Source organism: Chrysochloris asiatica, unplaced genomic scaffold, assembly GCF_000296735.1.
Source record: "Chrysochloris asiatica unplaced genomic scaffold, ChrAsi1.0 scaffold00053, whole genome shotgun sequence".
Classification (NCBI taxonomy): Eukaryota; Metazoa; Chordata; class Mammalia; order Afrosoricida; family Chrysochloridae; genus Chrysochloris; species Chrysochloris asiatica.
The window spans coordinates 16131408-16150187 of NW_006408571.1; the positions used below are offsets into that span (position 1 = coordinate 16131408).

An 18780-nucleotide genomic window follows, 5' to 3' on the forward strand; every position below is an offset into this window, starting at 1 on the left:
TCCCTCATTTTGCTTTATGGATCTTTTGTTGCAAACTGGTATCATTGGTTCCCTGTATTCAGTTTTGGGTGTTTGTTTTACTTTGGATACTTCTATATTGAGCTTGAGCTCTGGATGACATTGTCATGTGTGTTCATCTCAAGTTTTTGTCTGCTGGTGTTGGTTGTCTGTCCAAAGAACTCCTGTTAGTATTTTTTTGTAAGGTTGATCTGTGAATTATTTTCCTTTTTTTTTAATTTGGACATGTCTTAATCTCCATCATATTTGATGGATCATTTGACTAAGTATATGATTTGTAGTTGGCAGGATTTGTTTTACTTCAGAGTTTTCTATATGCCTGCATGGTTTCTGCTGAGAAGTCACAGTTTACTCTATTAGTTTTCCTTTATAGGTAAGTTTTCATTTTCCCCAAGTTGCTCTCAGGATGCTTTTTTTGCCTTTAGTTTTGTAAAGTTTGGTTATAAAATATCTTGGTGATTTTCTTTGAGTTCTATCCTGTTTAGAGTTCATTTAACTTCTTGGATAGCTATCTTCTTATCCTTCACGTTGTAGAAAAGTTTTCTTTCAACAACTCTTAGATACTTTTCTATTATGATTCTTTTCTTTTTGGTCTCTTTCTGTCTGTAATCCCAATCACATGTAAATTATTCCTCTTGACAGTGTCCCACATACATCTTAGACATTCTTTAAATTTTTTTATTCTTCTTTTCTGATTGTTCCTCTAGCAGATGAATATTAAGAGATTGTTCATCGAGCTCCAATGATTCAATTCTACATCTTGGCTCTTTCAATGTACTATCTATATCTGAAGTCTTAATAAAAAATAATCTTCTGGCTTTCTAATTGTTATTTTTGTATGGTTTCCGATTTTTCATTTCATTTCTTTCATCAGCTTATTCTTGCAGTAGTTTCCTGAATTCTTCAAAAAATTTTTCTGTGTTTTGTTTGTTTTCCTCGATCTTTCTCTTAATCCATTGTGCTATGGATTCTATTCTGATTCATAGTGGCCCTAACAGGATTTCTGAAGAGTGGGTTTGAATTACCAACCTCACAACTAGAAGCCCAGTGCTTATCCTACAGCACCACACAAGGACTCCCTCAAGTTTGTTGAAGGTACCTAAATATCATTCTTTTAAATTCCTTTTCAAGTGGTTCTGAGATCATTTCTGGTCTATTTTCTGACCATATTTTGGCCATATGCTTGAAGCACTTTGTCTTGTTTCTTTGTATACTCTTACATTGTCTGATTTCTCCGAGACATTGTGGTGTTGCTGCATTTGTATTTAATTGATGATTGTATGTTGGCATGTTTTCAGGCACTCACCACCTGTATCCTGGTGAATGTGATAGAGAATGGCAGTGTGCTTGTGGTTCTATTTGCTGTTTGTGTTTTGTAACTCAGGGTGGGCCCATGGTCCTCCAGAATCAGGGGCGGCACTTCCAGCACTCCAGGTAGAGCTAAGTGTGTCAAGGAGAGGATGACTCTGGCCACTGGATTGGCAAGGGCAGGGACTGGATGAGCCCCTGGCTACCAGTAGGACACACAACAAGGGAAAACGGCACCCTCTTCATCATCAACATCAAGCCACGTTCTGTGCCTGCAGGTTGTTATATCAACAGCTGCTCAAAAAACTCAAGATGGCCATGCTGCTCCTTGCCAGCTGATAGCATGTCCCTTTTTCTTACCTCACTGTTCAGCTTCCTCTTCCAGTCAGCGCCCAGTCCACCTCTTTGTCTTCACCTCTGAAGCTCAGGGTTCCAGGATCACCATTTGTATCTGTTTCTCTTAGTCTGTCATGTCTTTGTTGCAGAAGATCTGCTCAGCCTGTCTGCTTACTCCTCCATCTTGCCCCAGAAGGTATTGGCCATTTTGAATCAGACAATCATACAATTAATCATGCAGGGAACAACAGATTGAAGAGGAATGGTATTTCACTCATTGTATAAAAGAGCATTTCAAGATCTATCTTGAAGTACTGTGCCGTCTGTGATAGGATAATATCCATACACCTATAAGGAACACTCATGAAAGCAGCAGTCAAGAAACCAAATGATGTATTGTATTAGGCAAATCTGTTGCACAAGACCTCATTGAAATGTTCAAAAGCAAAGATGTCAGTTTGAGGGTTAAGGTGTGCCTAACTCAAGCCATGGTATTTTCAGTACCCTCATATGCATGTGAAAGTTGGACAATGAATAAGGAAGACCATTTGCGTTATCATGTTGGAGAAGAATAATGAAAATACCACGGACTGCCAGAAGACTAAACAAATCAGTGTTGAAAGAAGTACAGTCAAGATGCTCTTCAGAAGCCAGGATGGCAAGACTTCATCTCTCATCACTCTAGCCTTTCTCAGGCTGCCTCAAAGATTCCATCTGCACACCTAACCGAGACTGAGGGAGTCTCTCCTGCCCCCATCACAAACCTCCCCCATGAGAGGAGACTCTACTCTGCACCCTGTCAGCGTCAAATCTGATGGCATGACCCCATTCACTGTTCCCTGGGCTTTATGGGATGGAGGATTGGGGAGGAAAAGAAGGAGGACTGGGATTCTGTATAACAACAATGAAATTTTTGCCAATTGGAGAGGAGCAATATTTATTTGTTGAAAATAGCAAATGCTAATCTTAAATATTATATTACAATCCTGCTTCTCCTGTAGTCTGCGAGTTGTGATTTTGTTCCTTCATTGCTTATATTAATTAAAGTGAGATACTGAAGTTTTTGTTCTTCTTTGAAATAGGAGATCTTGCAGGGTCATCAGTTTATGTAACGCAGAAGGAAAGAGAAGGGCCAGTCACCCTTCTCTGGCCCCCTGAAGTAAGCACTTAAGTCTAACTTTCACAGAGCACATGTCCACTTCAGTGTCCTAAACTGGACAAGGAGTTCAGACAGCCCATGTGAACTCCTGGAGCTTAGAGGAGGAAGGTACTGTCTGTCACAGGATAGCAACAACCTCTGAAAGGTGGGGGTCTTTAAAAGAGCTTTACCTCATCCACGATGGTTGACTATTTTTCTCCAGCCTTGGAGGAAAATGGAACATTTTCTGCTCTATTACTCTGATTTCTTTTGATGCCAATTAGGAATTCAGAGTTTGCAAGCTCAAACACTGAAATTCCATTTAGTTTAATATACTTTTTAAATTTCCCTTGAGACACCCTGTTTGACCTATATAGTATTTAGAAGTGTTGTGTTTGTGTTTAGCTTCCTCTTGTTTGGAGATTTTCTTATTACCTTTTGTTATTGCCTTCTAGTTTGATCCCATTGTAGTCAGAGAACAAACTGTATGGTTTCAATTCTTGTCAATTTCTTGAGGTTTGTTTTATGGCTCAGTCTCTTGATAAATGTTCCATGAGTGCTTGAAAAGAATGTGTATTTTGCTGGGTGGAGTGTTCTATAAAGGTCCATTAGATACTGTTGGTTGATGTTGTTTACTGCATTCGAGTCACTTCTGACATTGAGACCCTATATAGGGTTTCTGAGGAGCGGCTGGTGGGTTTGAACCTTCTGGTTTGAATCTTCTGGTCTGTAGTCCATGGCTGATCCCACAGTACCATATTTTTTTCTTCATCATTGCTGATTTTCTATCTTGTTGTCCTCTCAATTGTTGAGAGAAGATTGTGGAAATCTCCCACTATAATTGTATATTTATCTGTTTCTCCTTTCAGTTGTATCTGTCTACCCTTGCTGAAATCTGCAGCTCTGTTGTTTGGTATTTACACATTTAGGATCTATGCTATGAGTTAAATGTTGGGCTGCTAACCCCACAAGGTCAGCAGTTCAAACCCACCAGCTGCTCAGAGAGAGCAAGATGAGGCAGTCTGCCTCCATAAAGATTTAGTCTCAGAAACCTAAAGAGAGCAGTTCTAGTCTGTCCTATGGTGTCACTATGCATCAGAATCAACTCAGTATCAGTGAGTTGGGTTTGTGTTTTGGTTTATGGCGTTTTGGTTTATGTCCCTTTCTGTTCTGAAGTATATTTTATCTGATAATATTGCAGTCACTCTTGCTTCCTTTTGATTAACCACAAGACCATGTTTGAAGCTTCTCAGAAATCCTATTGTTATTGTTAAGTGTCCTCCAGTCAGTCCTGACTCATAGCCACCCTATCTGGGGTTTCCGAGGAGCAGCTGGTGGGTTTGAACCGCCGACACGGTGGTTCCCTGTCCAGTGCTTATCCTATAGTGCCCCACTAGGAATCCCCAGAAACCCTATACAGGGTTGCTATGAGTGGGAACTGACTCCATGGCATTTAAAAACAACACAGTAAAAGTAATCCTTTCTTTCAACCTACCTATATCATTACAGTTGAACTCTCTTAAAGACAGCCAGTTTTTTACTCTTCCTTATTTAGTCTGCACAGGCGCTCTGGTAGCATAGTGATTATGAGTTGAACTGCTAATCTCAAAGTCAGCAGTTTTGTTTGTTTTTGTTGGTTTCCTCTGTTCAATTCTTTGTTTTCTTTTTCCTATGGTTTTATGGGTTACTTGAATAAGTTTTAAAATTCATTTTGATTTAGCTATAGTGGTTTTTTTAGTGTATCTTTTTCCGTGGAAACATAGCCTGGAGGGAGAGGGCAGACTAAGAGGTTTACTAATCCTCGTGGGGTGCCTTCAGTGCTTAGGGTAATTCCCACCCCACCCCACCCCATCCCCCGCCCCTGCCTTTCTGGGACAGGGAGAGGAAGGAGGAGAGGGAGAGGAGGAAGGGGAGGGCGGGGCTAACTTCCGCGTTGTCGTGGAGACGACAGACAAACTTCTTTTGGCAGTTGTGGTTCTATCCACAATTGGCCTTGCGGGGCTCCTAGGACCTCCGGTGCTGCTCGCTGGGTTGGGGAAATGGGGGAGAAGGGAGAAGGTTGTGGTTTCCAGTTGGCTGTGTCCTCTATATATACAGCAGGCGCCTAATTCAAGTCGCTGAAATCCAGCTGCTCTCTCCTTCGCTTCACTTTCCTCCCCTCTGAGTTCAGCGCCTGGTCGAGGTCAGGCGGGGTTCAAATCCCAACTGCCCCCTTGTGCGCATTGACTTTCCCTTGGAGCAACAGGGGGAGTGAAACACTAACCAGTCGTTTTTCACCGCTCCCCGAAGACCGCCTAGGATTTGCTCTCTGGGCAGAGGAGAGAGCCGCCTACCTCAGCGAGTTGTGTTCTTGCCTAAGGTTTGTTTCATTTTTACCCTCACCCCCTCGCGTCTTTTATTGTTTGTTTTAAACCTGCGCTTGGGGCTGGGAGGAAGGAGCCCTGAAGCCACTACCCCTGAACTGAGAGGCCCGCGGGCCCCGACCTCTTTCTCCCCCGCGGACTTGCTTTTGGTAGGGGTGGGGGTGGGAGCTGGTTTCCCAATATCCAAGGTAGAAATTGAGACCCAACCGCAGACAAGTGACCTGGATAATGGCTTTCTGGCAGGGGCAACTGGCTGGCCGTCAATATGTCTTCAGTGGGACGAGTGACCCAGGTTCAGAATGGGAAAGTCTACCAGCAGATCTTCGAAGCTGAGGTAGGTTCCCTCAGTTCCCCCAACTTCCCACTGCTTGCCCTCTCCTCTCCTCATTCACCTTCCTTCAGTCCTCTTAGCTCTGCACCACTCCCCAGTTCTCTGCTTCCAGGACTTCCCAGTCTGGGAATCCAATGAAATAAGGGCTTTGAAATTGCTTTGTGATTTTAAAACGAATTCCTGCTGGTTCTTAAAATCTACCGCTTACAGTATTAATGACTGTTCTTGAAAATTAGACCACTTGATTTGTGATGTGGAGTCCTGATGTGGCGCTGTAGGATTATCATTGGACTGCTAATCACAAACAGTTCAAATCCACCAGCCCCTCCTTGTTAAGTGCCTTTGAGTGGGTTCTGACCCATAGCGACCCTGTATAGGGTTTCCAGCGAGCGACTGGTGAGCTTGAACCACTGATCTTGTAGTTCAAATGGCTTTGTAGTCTGGCACATTAACCCACAGCACCACACCAGGACTCCAGCCCCTCCTTGGAAACCCTAAATTGTTAAGTGGCATTGAGTTAGTTCCGAACCAACTAACTCTGTTGTATGGTTTATGAGATTTTAAATCTCTGTGGGAACAGAAAACCTCATCTTTCTCTCGTAGAACAGCTGGTGGGCTTGAACCCCTGACCTTGTGGTTTGAAGTTCATTGCTTATCTTATGGAGCCACCATGCATGGAAACCTTTCTGATCACCAGGGCCTTTTCCCGAGGATCCTCTGGGTGAACTTGAACTTCTAACGTTTCATGTGTTGACTGATTCTTTATAGATCTCATTTTGAATAACTGACAGTCCATTGAATGGACACACCATAGGTACTTAGTCAATTCCCTATATTGGGCGGTTCCATTGTTTCCAATTCCTGGTGTTTTACTTAGGGACTCTGAGTTTATCTTAATGGTGGTAGAATAAATTGAAAGATTGTGAGAATGGTTACACAATTTGAATGTAATCAGTGTCACTGAATTATATAGAAATTAATTGAAATGACATATTTTTGTGTAATTGTCACTACAATACTAAAATGTAAATAAGGCAAAGAGATTAACATCTTGGTTCTCATTTAAATTTCTTAAAAGGTAGCTTCTCCAAAGTGGCTGCGTGAGTTTCTTGTGGTGTATAGAGCCCTCATCCCAGGGCACCAATCCATGTGCTGTTGGGTTGAAGGCCTGGGCTGGAGATGCCTTCCTGGTGGCATCTCCCAATGATATTGAAGTTTAGCACAGCCCACCTGAGGGTGCAGGGAAGTCCACAGTTCCGCCTCCTACCCCTGGTCTCCCATGCACTCAGGTGCAGCTGGTCCGGTCACTGGCGGCCAGTCGGAAGCAGGCTGTGGAGCATTCTGTGAGCCTGAAGAGTGGTAAGACACCCCTGATGAAGAAGGTGGACGTGCTTGAAGGAGAGATGCTGTCTCCTCAGCAGCAGAAGTGGGCACACAGCCTGCCCAACGACTGGGTCACGGAAAACCCTGTGCTTCTCAAGTAAGCCCTGCCACTCAGATCACATCCCTACAACCTGTGTGTCCCATGGGCTCTTCAGAAAAGTTAAAAAGAGTGCACACAAGATAAGTCCCAGGTGGGAATGAAGCTTAGGTACTTGGCGGAGGGACGTAGTAGCTCTTATTTCGTCTTTGTGTCCTTCCTCTCAGTAAGTAATGATGGATTGAGAACCTAGGACCAGGCTCTGGGTATGGGAATCCCACCTTCACGCAGCTTGAAATTCTAGAACTGAAAGAGCAAATGAATACATATGCCAAACACTTAGCACAGGACCTGTCACTAGGTCCCTCTGATCCTTTTTCCCCATGTGAAGATTTCTCAGTTAGCACCCACAGTGTCTGACAACAGGAAACATGAGCAGTGCTGGTTATGAGACTGGGTGCTGCCTTGGGGTTCTCTGGAGTCAGGTGGGGTCCAGAGACTCTCTCTCCCATGTGCCAGCCAGCAGCCCTGGGACCCAGACATAAACTGTTCTCTGTTTGTGCTACAGGGAAAGGAAAAGAGCCAAGAGGAAGAAATATCAGGAGAGTGAGAACACCATTGCTGCCCGGGAAGTGCGGGGCCTCAGAGACACCATCGGTGAGTTTCTGGTCCTGCCCCAAGGACAGATCTGACCAGGACAAGAAGAGCCCTGCAGGGAGGGATCAACCAGGAGACAGCACCCACTCTTCCTTCTGCTCCATCATTTACTGGGGTTTTCGCCTTGGGATCTCGGGTGTCAACAAGGCATGTGGCCTTACACATTTCCTGTGAAGTGGAGGTCAGACATGCCTCTACCTTATAGTCATCTTCAACCACCATCTCTCCCACACCACTCTCTGCTTCACATCTGGGTTCGATAATTCATTGTAATGGCCACACTGTACTCATAACAATACACACGATTATGCAGATTATTAGGGAAGTGAACAGGTTACAATTCAGGACCAAAACCAACTCAGGACACAGCAGTTTTCTAATCAGGAATGCCTCTTCTCTGCCGTACGGCAAGCACACCTCAGTCTTGTCTTCACCTTCTCAGCTATGTAGCCCCATGTCCTCTGCCTGCCTGGGCAAGTGTTACAAAGCTCTTCTCGGCAGTTTGCTAAAGCCCAAAGGTACATTTTGCAATCCAGTCTTCGGCCTGTAGGGTTCTGCCATGGGCCTAGAACCCTCAGCTGCTCTGTCTTTCCATGCCTCCACCTCTGCCATCACCCACTTTTCTGGGTAGGGATCATGTTCCATTCATGCTCTTCCTTATTGATAGTCCTGGGATCATCTTTTCCTGTTTCTGAGACTGCTCCTTTTAAACCTAGCTGTATGGCAAAGCTAACCAGTCCTAGCCTTAGAGTCCTGTACACCTTATTTGCATGGTCCCACCCAATCACCTGGTGAGAATTAAGAAGACATTGGATAAAAAAGCCAATTCAAGTAAATTCAAGATACTACACAATGTTATACTTACCATTGTTGTGTTGTTGTTAGGTGTCACTGAGTCGGTTCTGATACATAGGGACCCTGTATAGGGTTTCCAAGGAGCAGTTGGTGTGTTTGAACCGCCAAACATGCAGTTCAAACTAACCTTGAGGCCCAGCGCATTATACTGCAGCACCACACCAGGATACTAAAAAAAAAAATTTTAAATACAAAAATAGAAGACAGGATGAGGTCTGGGAGAGTCTCCAAAACAGAATTACAGAATTTCTGTGCCCCAAGGGACACATTACTCTCCTTGTTTCGATAATATCATTAACCAGGAAGCCCACCCAAGCTTCAGTGTTTTAAGAGTTTTTATTAGGGTTGCATTTCTTTGTTAAGTGCCTTCAAGTCGGTTTTGACCTTATGCACAACAGAACGAAACACATCGCAGTCCAGTGTCATCCTCAAAATCTTGTTACATTGGTTACCACCATTGCCATAGCAGCAAAAACAACACCTATAATTTTATTAAAAGATTACTCTAACAGTATGTAGGAATGAATTTGGTCTTGATTAAAGAGAACTCTGACATTTATCCCAGGATCCTGAGAGGTAAATCCTTGAAACTTCCAGAGTAATGACAGTTGATTTAACAAGGGAACTCACTGTGAGCTCTGACATCTGTCCAGTCTCTGGGGAGGGAGGGACTAAAGACCGAATTAAACTACATGCACCATCAGTTAATGAAACACTCTTGTCTATGTAATAAAGCTCCACTAAAAATTCTGAACACAGCAGTGCAGGTGAGCTTCCTGGGTTGATAATACTCTATACATGCTAATACTGAAATTGTAACACATCTTGAGAACAATGAAATCTTCATGTTTGAGGAGGAAAATATCTTGTTATGTTTGAACCCATTGATGCTGCCACTGTGTCATTCTGTCTCTTTGGGGTCTTCCTCTTTTTCACCGACTCTCTACTTTGCCATGCCTTCAGGGACTGGTCCCTCCTAACAATATGTCTGAAGTATGAGAGATGAAGTCTTACCATCCAGGTTTCCAAGGAGCAATCTGGCTGCCCTTCTTCTAACACAAATTTGTTGGTTCTTCTAGCAGTCCATGATACATTTAATATTTTTCTCTAGCACCATAATTTAAATGCTTAGATTTTTCTATAGCCTTCCTCATTCACTATCCAAATTTCACATGCCTATGAGGCAATTGAAAATACCCTGGCTTGGGTCAGGTGCACATTAGTCCTGAAAGCAATATCCTAGCTCTTGAACACTTTAAAGAAGTCTTGTGCACTAGATTTGCCTAGTCCAGTATGTTATTTGATTACTTTCTTTTTTTTATTTTCCAACTTTTTATTGTGAATTGAGTGAAGGTTCACAGAGCAGATCATCAGTTTTACATTCAACAAATCATACACTTTGCTTCATTGTGTGGTTGCAATCCCCTCCCTGTACCAACAGTTAACAGCATTTATCTATTGCATTCCTCCCTGTGTCTCCTGCTACCTTCATCTTTCCTCTGCTAATCTCCCTCTTGTTGTATACTGCCTACCCTGTCACCCCTGTTAACATGTGTCTACCTCCTAGCCCATGAATAATCCCCCCATCATCATATCAAGTTTTTCTTGATAAAAGGTTACTTCATTTATTAAGAAAAACTTTTAAAAACTTTTTTATGCTGGTCACATACAATGTTTGTCCATTTGTGATTGACTAATTTCACTCAGCATAATGTCCTCCAGGTTCAACCATGTTGTGAGGTGCTTCACAGGGTCATCATTATTCTTTAACATTTTGTAGTATTCCATTATGTGTATGTACCAAAGTTTGTGTAACCATTCTTCTGCTGATGGGTATTTAGGCTGTCTCCATATTTTTGATACATCTCTTGTAGACAGTATATTGAAGGATCTTGTTTTCTTATCCCTCCTGCTCTCTATGCCTCTTTTTCCCCCTCATTCTGCAACTAAGCACACTCATGAAAGCTGGTAAGCCAGCCACTTGGTGCCTTTGTAGCCCCTCCCACCCCATTTTTGATAGCCAGTGTCTAAATTTCTCATCCCTACCAACCCAGTACACTGAGGAAACAAGGTTGTTCTTTGATATGAAGAATCCTTCCATTCTGGTTGGAATTTTGAGTCACTGCACGCATAGGCAAAAGTCTAGTTTGTCAAATTGTAGCAATTTGCACTTGTTCTCAATATTAAACATCTTTATCTTCCTTGGTTTGCGTTCTGGTCAGCTAGCCATCCAAGCTAAGTCAAATAGGTATTAACTGCAAGTTTTGGAGTTCATGCACACCTCCCTCCATTTCAGACCAACTGACTGCTTCATTCTCAGCCCTGGCCCCCAAGGGCTAGGTCAGTACCCATGGGCTCACACATCTTCCTAAACTTCAGACCAGCCAGGCTTTCCTCTGCTCTCTCCCATCTCAAGGTCAATGAGTGTCAATGGAACATGGCCAAATTCAGCCCATGCCTTCATTGTTGCATTTCCCCTCACTTCACTTACAAGTAGATCCAGGTTGGTCACCAGTGAGCATGTTAATACTTCTCACGGGCTTCAGTCTTAAAAGGGGATTTCTCCTGATAGGCTCACTTTTCTTTCCTTGATGCCTCCATTGATGTCTTGACTGCTGCTTCCCTGAGCGTTGATAGTGGATATAAGCAAAACGAAGTCTTTCACTACTTCAAACTTTTCTCCATTAATCATGGTGTTGTTTATTGGTCCAGTGGTGAGGATTTTTTATTTTTACATTGAGGTGCAATCCACACTGAAGGCTGTAGTCTTTGATCTTTATCACTAAGTATTTTTAAGTCCTCTTAACTTTCAGCAAGCAAAGTTGTATCATTCAAGTCTTCCTCAAATCCTGATGCCACATTGTATTATATGAACGTTCTTCATATAATACAGGTTTTCAGATTATTTGCTCAACAAACCTATTGAATAAATATGGTTCCTGATTCTAAACCATTTAGTATCCCCTTGTTCTGTTTGAACGACTATCTCTTGATTTGTGTACAAGTTTCTTATGATCACAATTAAGTGTTCTGGAATACCTACCTATTCTTCTCAATGCTGTTCATAGTTTGTCCTGATCCACATAATTGAAAGCCTTTGTATTTACATAGTCAATAAAGCACAAGCAAACATCTTTCTGGTATTCTCTGCTTTCAGCCAAGATCCGTTTGACATCAGCAATGGTATCTCTCATTCCACCTCCTTTTCTGAATCTGGCTTGAATTTCATCAGTTCCTGGAGTCTTCTTGTCTTTCACCAGTGCCTTCAGTGCAGCTTGGACTTCTTCCTTCAGTACCATTGGCTCTTGATCATATACTTCCTGTTGAAATGGTTGAACATTGACCATTTCTTTTTGGTACAGTGACTCTGTGTATACCTTCCATCTTCTTTTGATGCTTTCTGTATAACTTAGTATTTTTCCCATAGAATCCTTCAGTATTACAAGTTGAAGCTTTTAATTTTTTTTTCAGCTTGAAAAAATCTAAGCATGCTCTTCTCTTTTGGTTTTTTTCATTTTGGTCTTTGCACATTTCATTGTAATACTTTTGTTTTCTAGCTGCCCTTTGAAACTTTCTGTTCACCTCTTCTACCTACTGATTTCTCCCATTCACAGTAGCATCTCTTCACTGACCCTCCACTTTCCCAAGAATGTTATCTTTCTCCAGGGACTGGTCCCTCCTGATAACATATCCGAAGTATGAGAGACGAAGTCTGGCCATCTTGGCTTCTAAGAAACATTTGAACTGTACTTCGTCCAACACAGATTTGCTTGTTCTTTTGGCAGTCCATGGTACTTTCAATATTCTCCTCCAACACCATAGCTCAAATGCACCAATTCTTCTACTGTCTTCTTTATTCATTGTCCAATTTTCACATGCGTAAAGATTACAGCCTAGGAAACTCTATGGGAGGTTCTGCTCTGTCTCTAGTCATCGTGAGTTAGGCAGAATTAACTGGAGGCCACAGAACAATAACATTACTTGGGAAATTCCAAGGATTTAGAGGTTACCTTCCAAGAACCAGGGACAAAGACCAAATTCTTTGTGCAAAGTAATTTTCCGGTCTCACAGTACTCCTTAAGTTTCTACACTTGGAAATTGGGAATAATGATAGAACCGCCATCTTGGCCTCACTATGAGTAATTGAGTTAATAATACCTGGCAGGTGGTATCACTTCTAAGTATCGATTATTATTATGTGTTATTTTCATCTATAAAACTATAGAAAAAACATAAATGGTACCATTCTGCACATATCCTTCTGAAATGTTCCCTTTGCATTTTAGTGAGTATATGAGGCCTCGCTCCCTGCTTCACCAAAGGCTCACCTTTCCCCTTTTTCTCTTTCCTTAAGCCCCTGTTTCTGCTTGTGTGGCTACGCATTTAGTCTTCCGAAGAAAGGCCCTGGCATTCAGGTGCTCTCTTCCTGTGCTGTCTTTTCCTGGGAACCCTTGAATGAATCCCTTTGTATCCGGAGAACAACCTTATCACCTCCGTTCTTTCTCCCCTAGTTCCTGAGAAAACCAGCACCATCACCCTTCAAAGGAGAGGAGAGTCAAAAAAGGAGAGTTATGAGAGTGCTTTGATGAACTTTCAGGAGGAGATCAAACAAATTGGGATGGTGAGAGTCCTTTTCCATTCCTGTGTTGTTCCAAAGATGTTTCCTCCTCCTTTACATCCCAGCTTGGAAGTCCTCGCACACCATGGCATAGATGGAGTGATAGTAGCTATGTATGAATGCTTCGTGCCTGCAAGGTTAGGTGCTAAGCTTAAAACCACTGCCATCAAGTCAGTTCTGAGTCATAGTGATTGTATCGCTTGTGGTGTTAAATGCTGTCAAGTTGGTTCTGACCCATTGCGACCCTGTATGGGCTTCCAAGGAGCAGCTGGTGAGCTTGAACTGCTTACTTCACAGTTCAAACTGACTTTGCAGTCCAGTGCATTAACCCACAGTGTCACACCAGAACTCCATCCTATAGCTTGGCCCACCTTAATTCTTGTAACCGTCCTAGAAGTTAGCTTTGGCTGTTGCCACCATTCTGTAGCATCTTGGTGTGGCTCTGTGGGTTAATGCGCTGGACTATAACGTCAGCTTGAATCACAAAGTCGATGATTCAAGCTTACCAACTGCTCCTTGGAAACCCTAAACCAGGTAACTATGGGTTAGCAGTGACTCGACAACACTTAACAACAACAACCATTCTGCAGGTAAGGTCCAGAGTCTTCCTTGAGGTCACACAGCACATAGGGGCCAACTCAGAACTGGATTCTAGGTCTGACACCAAAGCCCAACCTTTGACCTCCTTGCTCAGTCCTGTTGAATGTCCAAAGGACTTGGCCTGAAGTTGATGGCTTGATACTGCCTGACCCTTAGCACCTTCCACACTTGGCTTTACCTGTTCTTCGCCAGAGACCTTATTCCTAGCCAAATTGGTCTCTGAAATGTTCCCTAAAGAAAATCAGCCTTCTTGCCTCTAAGCCTCGTCCCCTCTTAGTTCTGTCTGATCCCCAGACACTGCTCACTCCCCTCGCCAACTTGTGTCACCTAGTCCTAGATTCCTGGAATTGGCTCCAGGCAGATCATCAACACACACTCCCCCAGCCAGCTCACCCCTTTCACATGGGCATCTCAATTAGACCACCTCTACTGTTATCCACAAACTCCATGGCCTTGGTCACACATCTTAACTGAGCCTCAGTGTCCTTGTGTGAGGTAAACTTGGAGTACTTTACTTTAGCCAGTTCTTTAATAAATATTCTCCCAAAGTCAGCACCTCAGTCTTAGGGTTGTGATGGGAATCCAGTAAAGCATAGGACAAAGGCTCAGCATGGTGGCTGCTCTCTGTACTGTGTTTGTGAATCCTATATCAGGAACACATCACTCGTTAGGACTAGGTGATAGTGATTTTTCTGGAAGATGAGACCATGCCTAGCATTTCCCCATTGGTCTTCCTGGCCTGTTTTAGGAAATGGAACCTCTCATCTTGGAATCAGGAACCCTTCTTCTGCAAAAATTGGCTGAGTGTGATGAAGACATTGAGCATCTCTTCATAAAGCTGGAAACTGACTCCAAGCTCCAAGAGTACACCATCCAAGTAGGGATTCCTCTTGCCTGGGCCTCCCCACGCTCCCCTGCCTGGTCTTGCTCCTTCCCCTTTCTCCTTCCCACCCATTCTTCTGTAGACTTTGTTGGAACTGTGGGATAAGGTGTCTGAGAAGTGCCTCTTCCGCAAGCAGTGGATCAAGGAGCTGGATGAAAAGCTGCACTACCTTGAGTTCTCTCGAGTTGATAAAGTGAGTTGGCATGCACAAGCTCCTTGGTGGTTTTACTTGCTAAGTATGTTGGGAATCCATCTGTTTCCTTTGAGTTCTTCAGAAAAGAAGACAGTCATTAAGTCTGATGCCTTGTCATTCCTTTCTAGCTTAGAGATGTGTTGAAGAAGTATGTGGAAATCATTGAGAAAACTTCCTACCTCATGCAGCCTGATGTGTACAGACTGATAAATAAAGAAGCCATGGTAAGTGGTAGTTATGTGCGGGGACCTAATCCATGGGAGAGGAGTCCTGTGTGGCACAGTAGGATCAGCACCGACCTGCTGACCACCAGCCACTCCTTGGAAACCCTGTACAGGGTCGCTATGAGGCAGAACTGATGCAATGGCACTTAATAACAATGTCCCATGGGAGAAGGAGCAGGACCCCATAGAAGTAGGACCCCATGGTGTCTCTGGAATGGCCTGCTACTCATATATAGCATTTCTTGGCCTCTTGAAGTTTTCGAATCAGTGCCTTTGTTATTTTAAGCATTTTCAATAGAAATCTTTCTAAAAGACATTTCTTACTTCCCTGCCTTTTAAACCAAGTGTACCTAACATGGTGTTCTAGTTTTGAGCACTTTGCCAAGTGCCTACTATGTTGGGCATTAATCTAGACACACAGGGCAAAGGGAGACTAACTTCCTAGTCTAGTGGTAAGGCAGGCATGTTGGCAGATGATCACAGAACAGCATGAGGGGCTTAGCTGCTGTGTGCACTGAGTTAGATGCTACACAGCAGAGTTCTTGTCCTGGGGGCTGTCTGATGCTACACACCAGAGTTCTTGACCTGTGAATGTCTGATTTTTCCAGTTGATTTTTGTCTTCAGGCAGTGCCACATTTCTCGAGGGCTTTGGGAAATGTGTGGAGGGTGACTGGTGCAGGCTTGGGGTGACTACTTTGATTTTAGGGGGGCAGGAATGCTAAGCAGAAGAACAGCACCCCACAGTGGCCCCACACCAAGAGTGCCCAGGTGAGAACCACCAGGATCATGGGGGAAGAACATTCCACCTCTGGCCTTATTTGGGGGAAACAGGAGGCACTGGTAACAGCCATAAGTGGCCGGTCTCTGGTGATGTGAGGACATTGCTTCTGATACAGAAGCAAAAAAAATCGTTAAATACTTAGTCCCACTGGTGGAAGCAGCAGTCAAGAAATCAAACGACGTATTGCATCAGGCAAATCTGCTGCACAAGACCTTTTTAAAGTGGTGAGGAGCAGAGATGTCACCTTGAGGACTAAGGTGTGCCTGACCCAAGCCATGGTATTTTCAGTAACCTCCTATGCATGTGAAAGCTGGACAGTGAGTAAGGAAGACCGTAGAAGAATTGATGCTTTTGAGTTACGGTGTTGGAGGACAATACTGAAAGTGCCATGGGCTGCCAAAAGAACCAATAGATCCGTTCTGGAAGAAGTGCAGCCAGAGTGCTCCTTGGAGGCCAATATGGCCAAACTTCATCTCTCATACTTTGGACATATTGTCAGGAGGGACTAGTCACTGGAGAAGGATATCATGTTTGGTAAGGTGGAGGGTCAGAGAAAAGGAGGAAGACCCCCAACGAGATGGACTGGCCAAGTAGCAGCATCAATGAGCTCAAGCATGGCAACAATTGTGAGGTTGGCCCAGGATGGGGCAGTGTTTCGTTCTGCTGTGCATAAGGTCGCTATGAGTTGGTACCGACTCAATGGCACCTAACAGCGACAACAACAACAACAACAACAACTAGTGGACTTAATGCTTGTCGCCTTCTCTGATAAATGCTCTTCTCCATGGATAAACCTTTCAGGAGTACCCCATCTCCATCGTGGCTACTCAGCCTCGGGCACCTGCTTTAGAGTGACCACTGGCCCCTCGGTACTTCTTAGCATCTTTCAGACCCTGTCACCAACACGCTTGGCCACTGTCCCCCTTGGTCAGCACTTCACCTGGCCCCTCTGTCACTGAGCCTTTGTGTCTGCAGACCATAAACCAGGCTCTGCTGGGCAACCGGAGGGCCATTGCCCAGCTGTTCCTCAACCTGACGGTGACCACCCTGCAGCAGGATGTCAGCAACCACCGCCGCTGGCAGGCCCTGGTGGACACCTGGAAGGGTCTCAAGAAGGAAGCTCTGGTACAGAGTTTCAGGTCAGTGGCTATTCACACTGCCCACCTGGAGAGTGGAGGGGGCAGCATGCGGGGTCCAGTGCAGGTTGGGCATGTGCTAGTCTTTGTCCCATTTTATCATTACCCTTTTTCTGGTGGTAAAGGTAATATGTACCCTTTAAAAACATAGCAATCTAGAAGTACATTAAGGTGTAAAGAAATGAAAAATCCCCAGTAAGGAACACCGTGTATTTTCTCACAGACTTCTTAAGCCATTACTGTAGATGGCAGTTTTCTAGCTTGTTTTCTTCATTACGCCATACACATGTTCTGAGAGCAGTACAGAGTCCTTAAAAACATTATTCGGAATAGCTGCATAATGGCTGCTTTTTACTACTACTCATGGAAGCAGCATGGCTCCGTGGGATAAGCACTGGACAGAGAGCCACAAGGTGGGTGGTTTGAGCTCACCAGCTGCCCCATGGGGAAAGATGAGGCTTTCTGTTCCTGCAAAGATTCACAGCCTTGGAAACCCTGTACTCATAGGCACTTAACAACAACTACTACTCATAACCCTGGGTCACAGAGAATGGAGGCTTTAGATACATGCCACCCTTGGAGAGCAACTTTTACCCGTGGGAGGAGTGTGACGAGAGGGCCCATCTCCATGCCCTCCTTAACCCCATATGACACTTGTTTCGTACCCACACAAGAGTCCTGGAGCTTTCAGCCAACAAGCAAGGCTGTTTTTTGCAAAGAACACTTTGGGCTCAGATGTGTGAAGGACATCAGAGAAGCATCCATCTAAACTGCTAGTCCTGGTGGGGTGGGGCCAGGCAGTCTGTACATTTGTGCGCATCAGTGATAGCGGGAGTGTGATGCTGGGGATGAAGGAAAAGCATTCCAAGGCCTGGCTCCACCAGTGCTTTTCCATGCTCAAGTACCAATCAAGCTACGGGAACCTGAGTCTTTCTCTTTTTGTACAAAATGGGCATATTCTTAATAACCTGGTGGTAGGATTCAAGTGATCCTACAAGATAGTATATGGAAAGTCCAGGTTCTGGGCCTAGGATTGGGAACTGTTACAAACATCAGTCCCCATGTTGCCGGCACGGTGCTCAGGGCTTTGCCTACAGGATTGAGTCCCCTCACGAGTGAGTACCATCTATAGCTCCACTTCAGAGAAGAGGAAAGTTAGGAGAGGTGACTTGCTCTCAGTGACAGAGCTGGCAGCGGCAGTCACGAGCCTGTAGTGAGTTCCAGGGAGTTAGGGGCTGATCAAGAAGAAAGCCTAGCGATGCCCAGCAGCTGTTTCTTGGAGCCGAAGCATTGCAGAGACAGTCTTCTACAGCAGACAAGCAGCACTGGGAACCATGAAGGGGAGGAAAAGCGGGGCCTACAGGAATCTGAATAAAGTCCTCTGCAGCAAGGTGGCGTGTCTGGGTCAGAGCACTCCAAAGGCAGCAGCGCCTCCCCAAACCCACTGCCAAGCTGAGTCCATTCCAACTCATAGCAACCCTATAAGACAGCATAAAACTGCTCCATAGGGTCCCTGAAGCTGAAAATTTTTATGGGAACAGACAGCCTCATCTTTCTCCTGAGGAGCAGATAGGGAGTTTGAACTTCTGACCTTGCACTTAGCAGCCCAACCAGTAACCCACCGTGCCAGTAGGAATCCTGTTGTTAAGTGCCATCAAGTTGGTTCCGACTCATAGTGAGTGACCCTGTATAGGGTTTCTGAAGAGCGGCTGGTGAGTTTGAACTGTCGATCTTGTGGTTCACAATCCAGCGCTGATCCTACAGCACGTTAAAACCCAGTGCCAACAGATCGATTGCAACTCACAGTGACCCTGTACAGGATTTCCGAGTCTGTACAACTTTATGGGAGCAGACAACCTTATCTTTTCCCCACTGGTGAACTGATGTACTTGAATTGCTGATTTTATAGTTAGCAGTC

General features: G+C 44.3%; 1 protein-coding gene across 1 annotated transcript in view; it reads left to right on the top strand.

The window, feature by feature from the left end:
* The window catches only part of CCDC180 (coiled-coil domain containing 180), a 76514-nt gene that overhangs the window by 4941 nt on the left and 52793 nt on the right, over positions 1 to 18780 (top strand). Inside the window, 9 exon segments of the mRNA XM_006878330.1 lie at positions 5090 to 5159; positions 5407 to 5497; positions 6784 to 6974; positions 7483 to 7571; positions 12938 to 13047; positions 14393 to 14521; positions 14610 to 14720; positions 14849 to 14944; positions 16702 to 16865. Of these exon segments, the coding sequence (XP_006878392.1) occupies positions 5090 to 5159; positions 5407 to 5497; positions 6784 to 6974; positions 7483 to 7571; positions 12938 to 13047; positions 14393 to 14521; positions 14610 to 14720; positions 14849 to 14944; positions 16702 to 16865 (1051 nt within the window).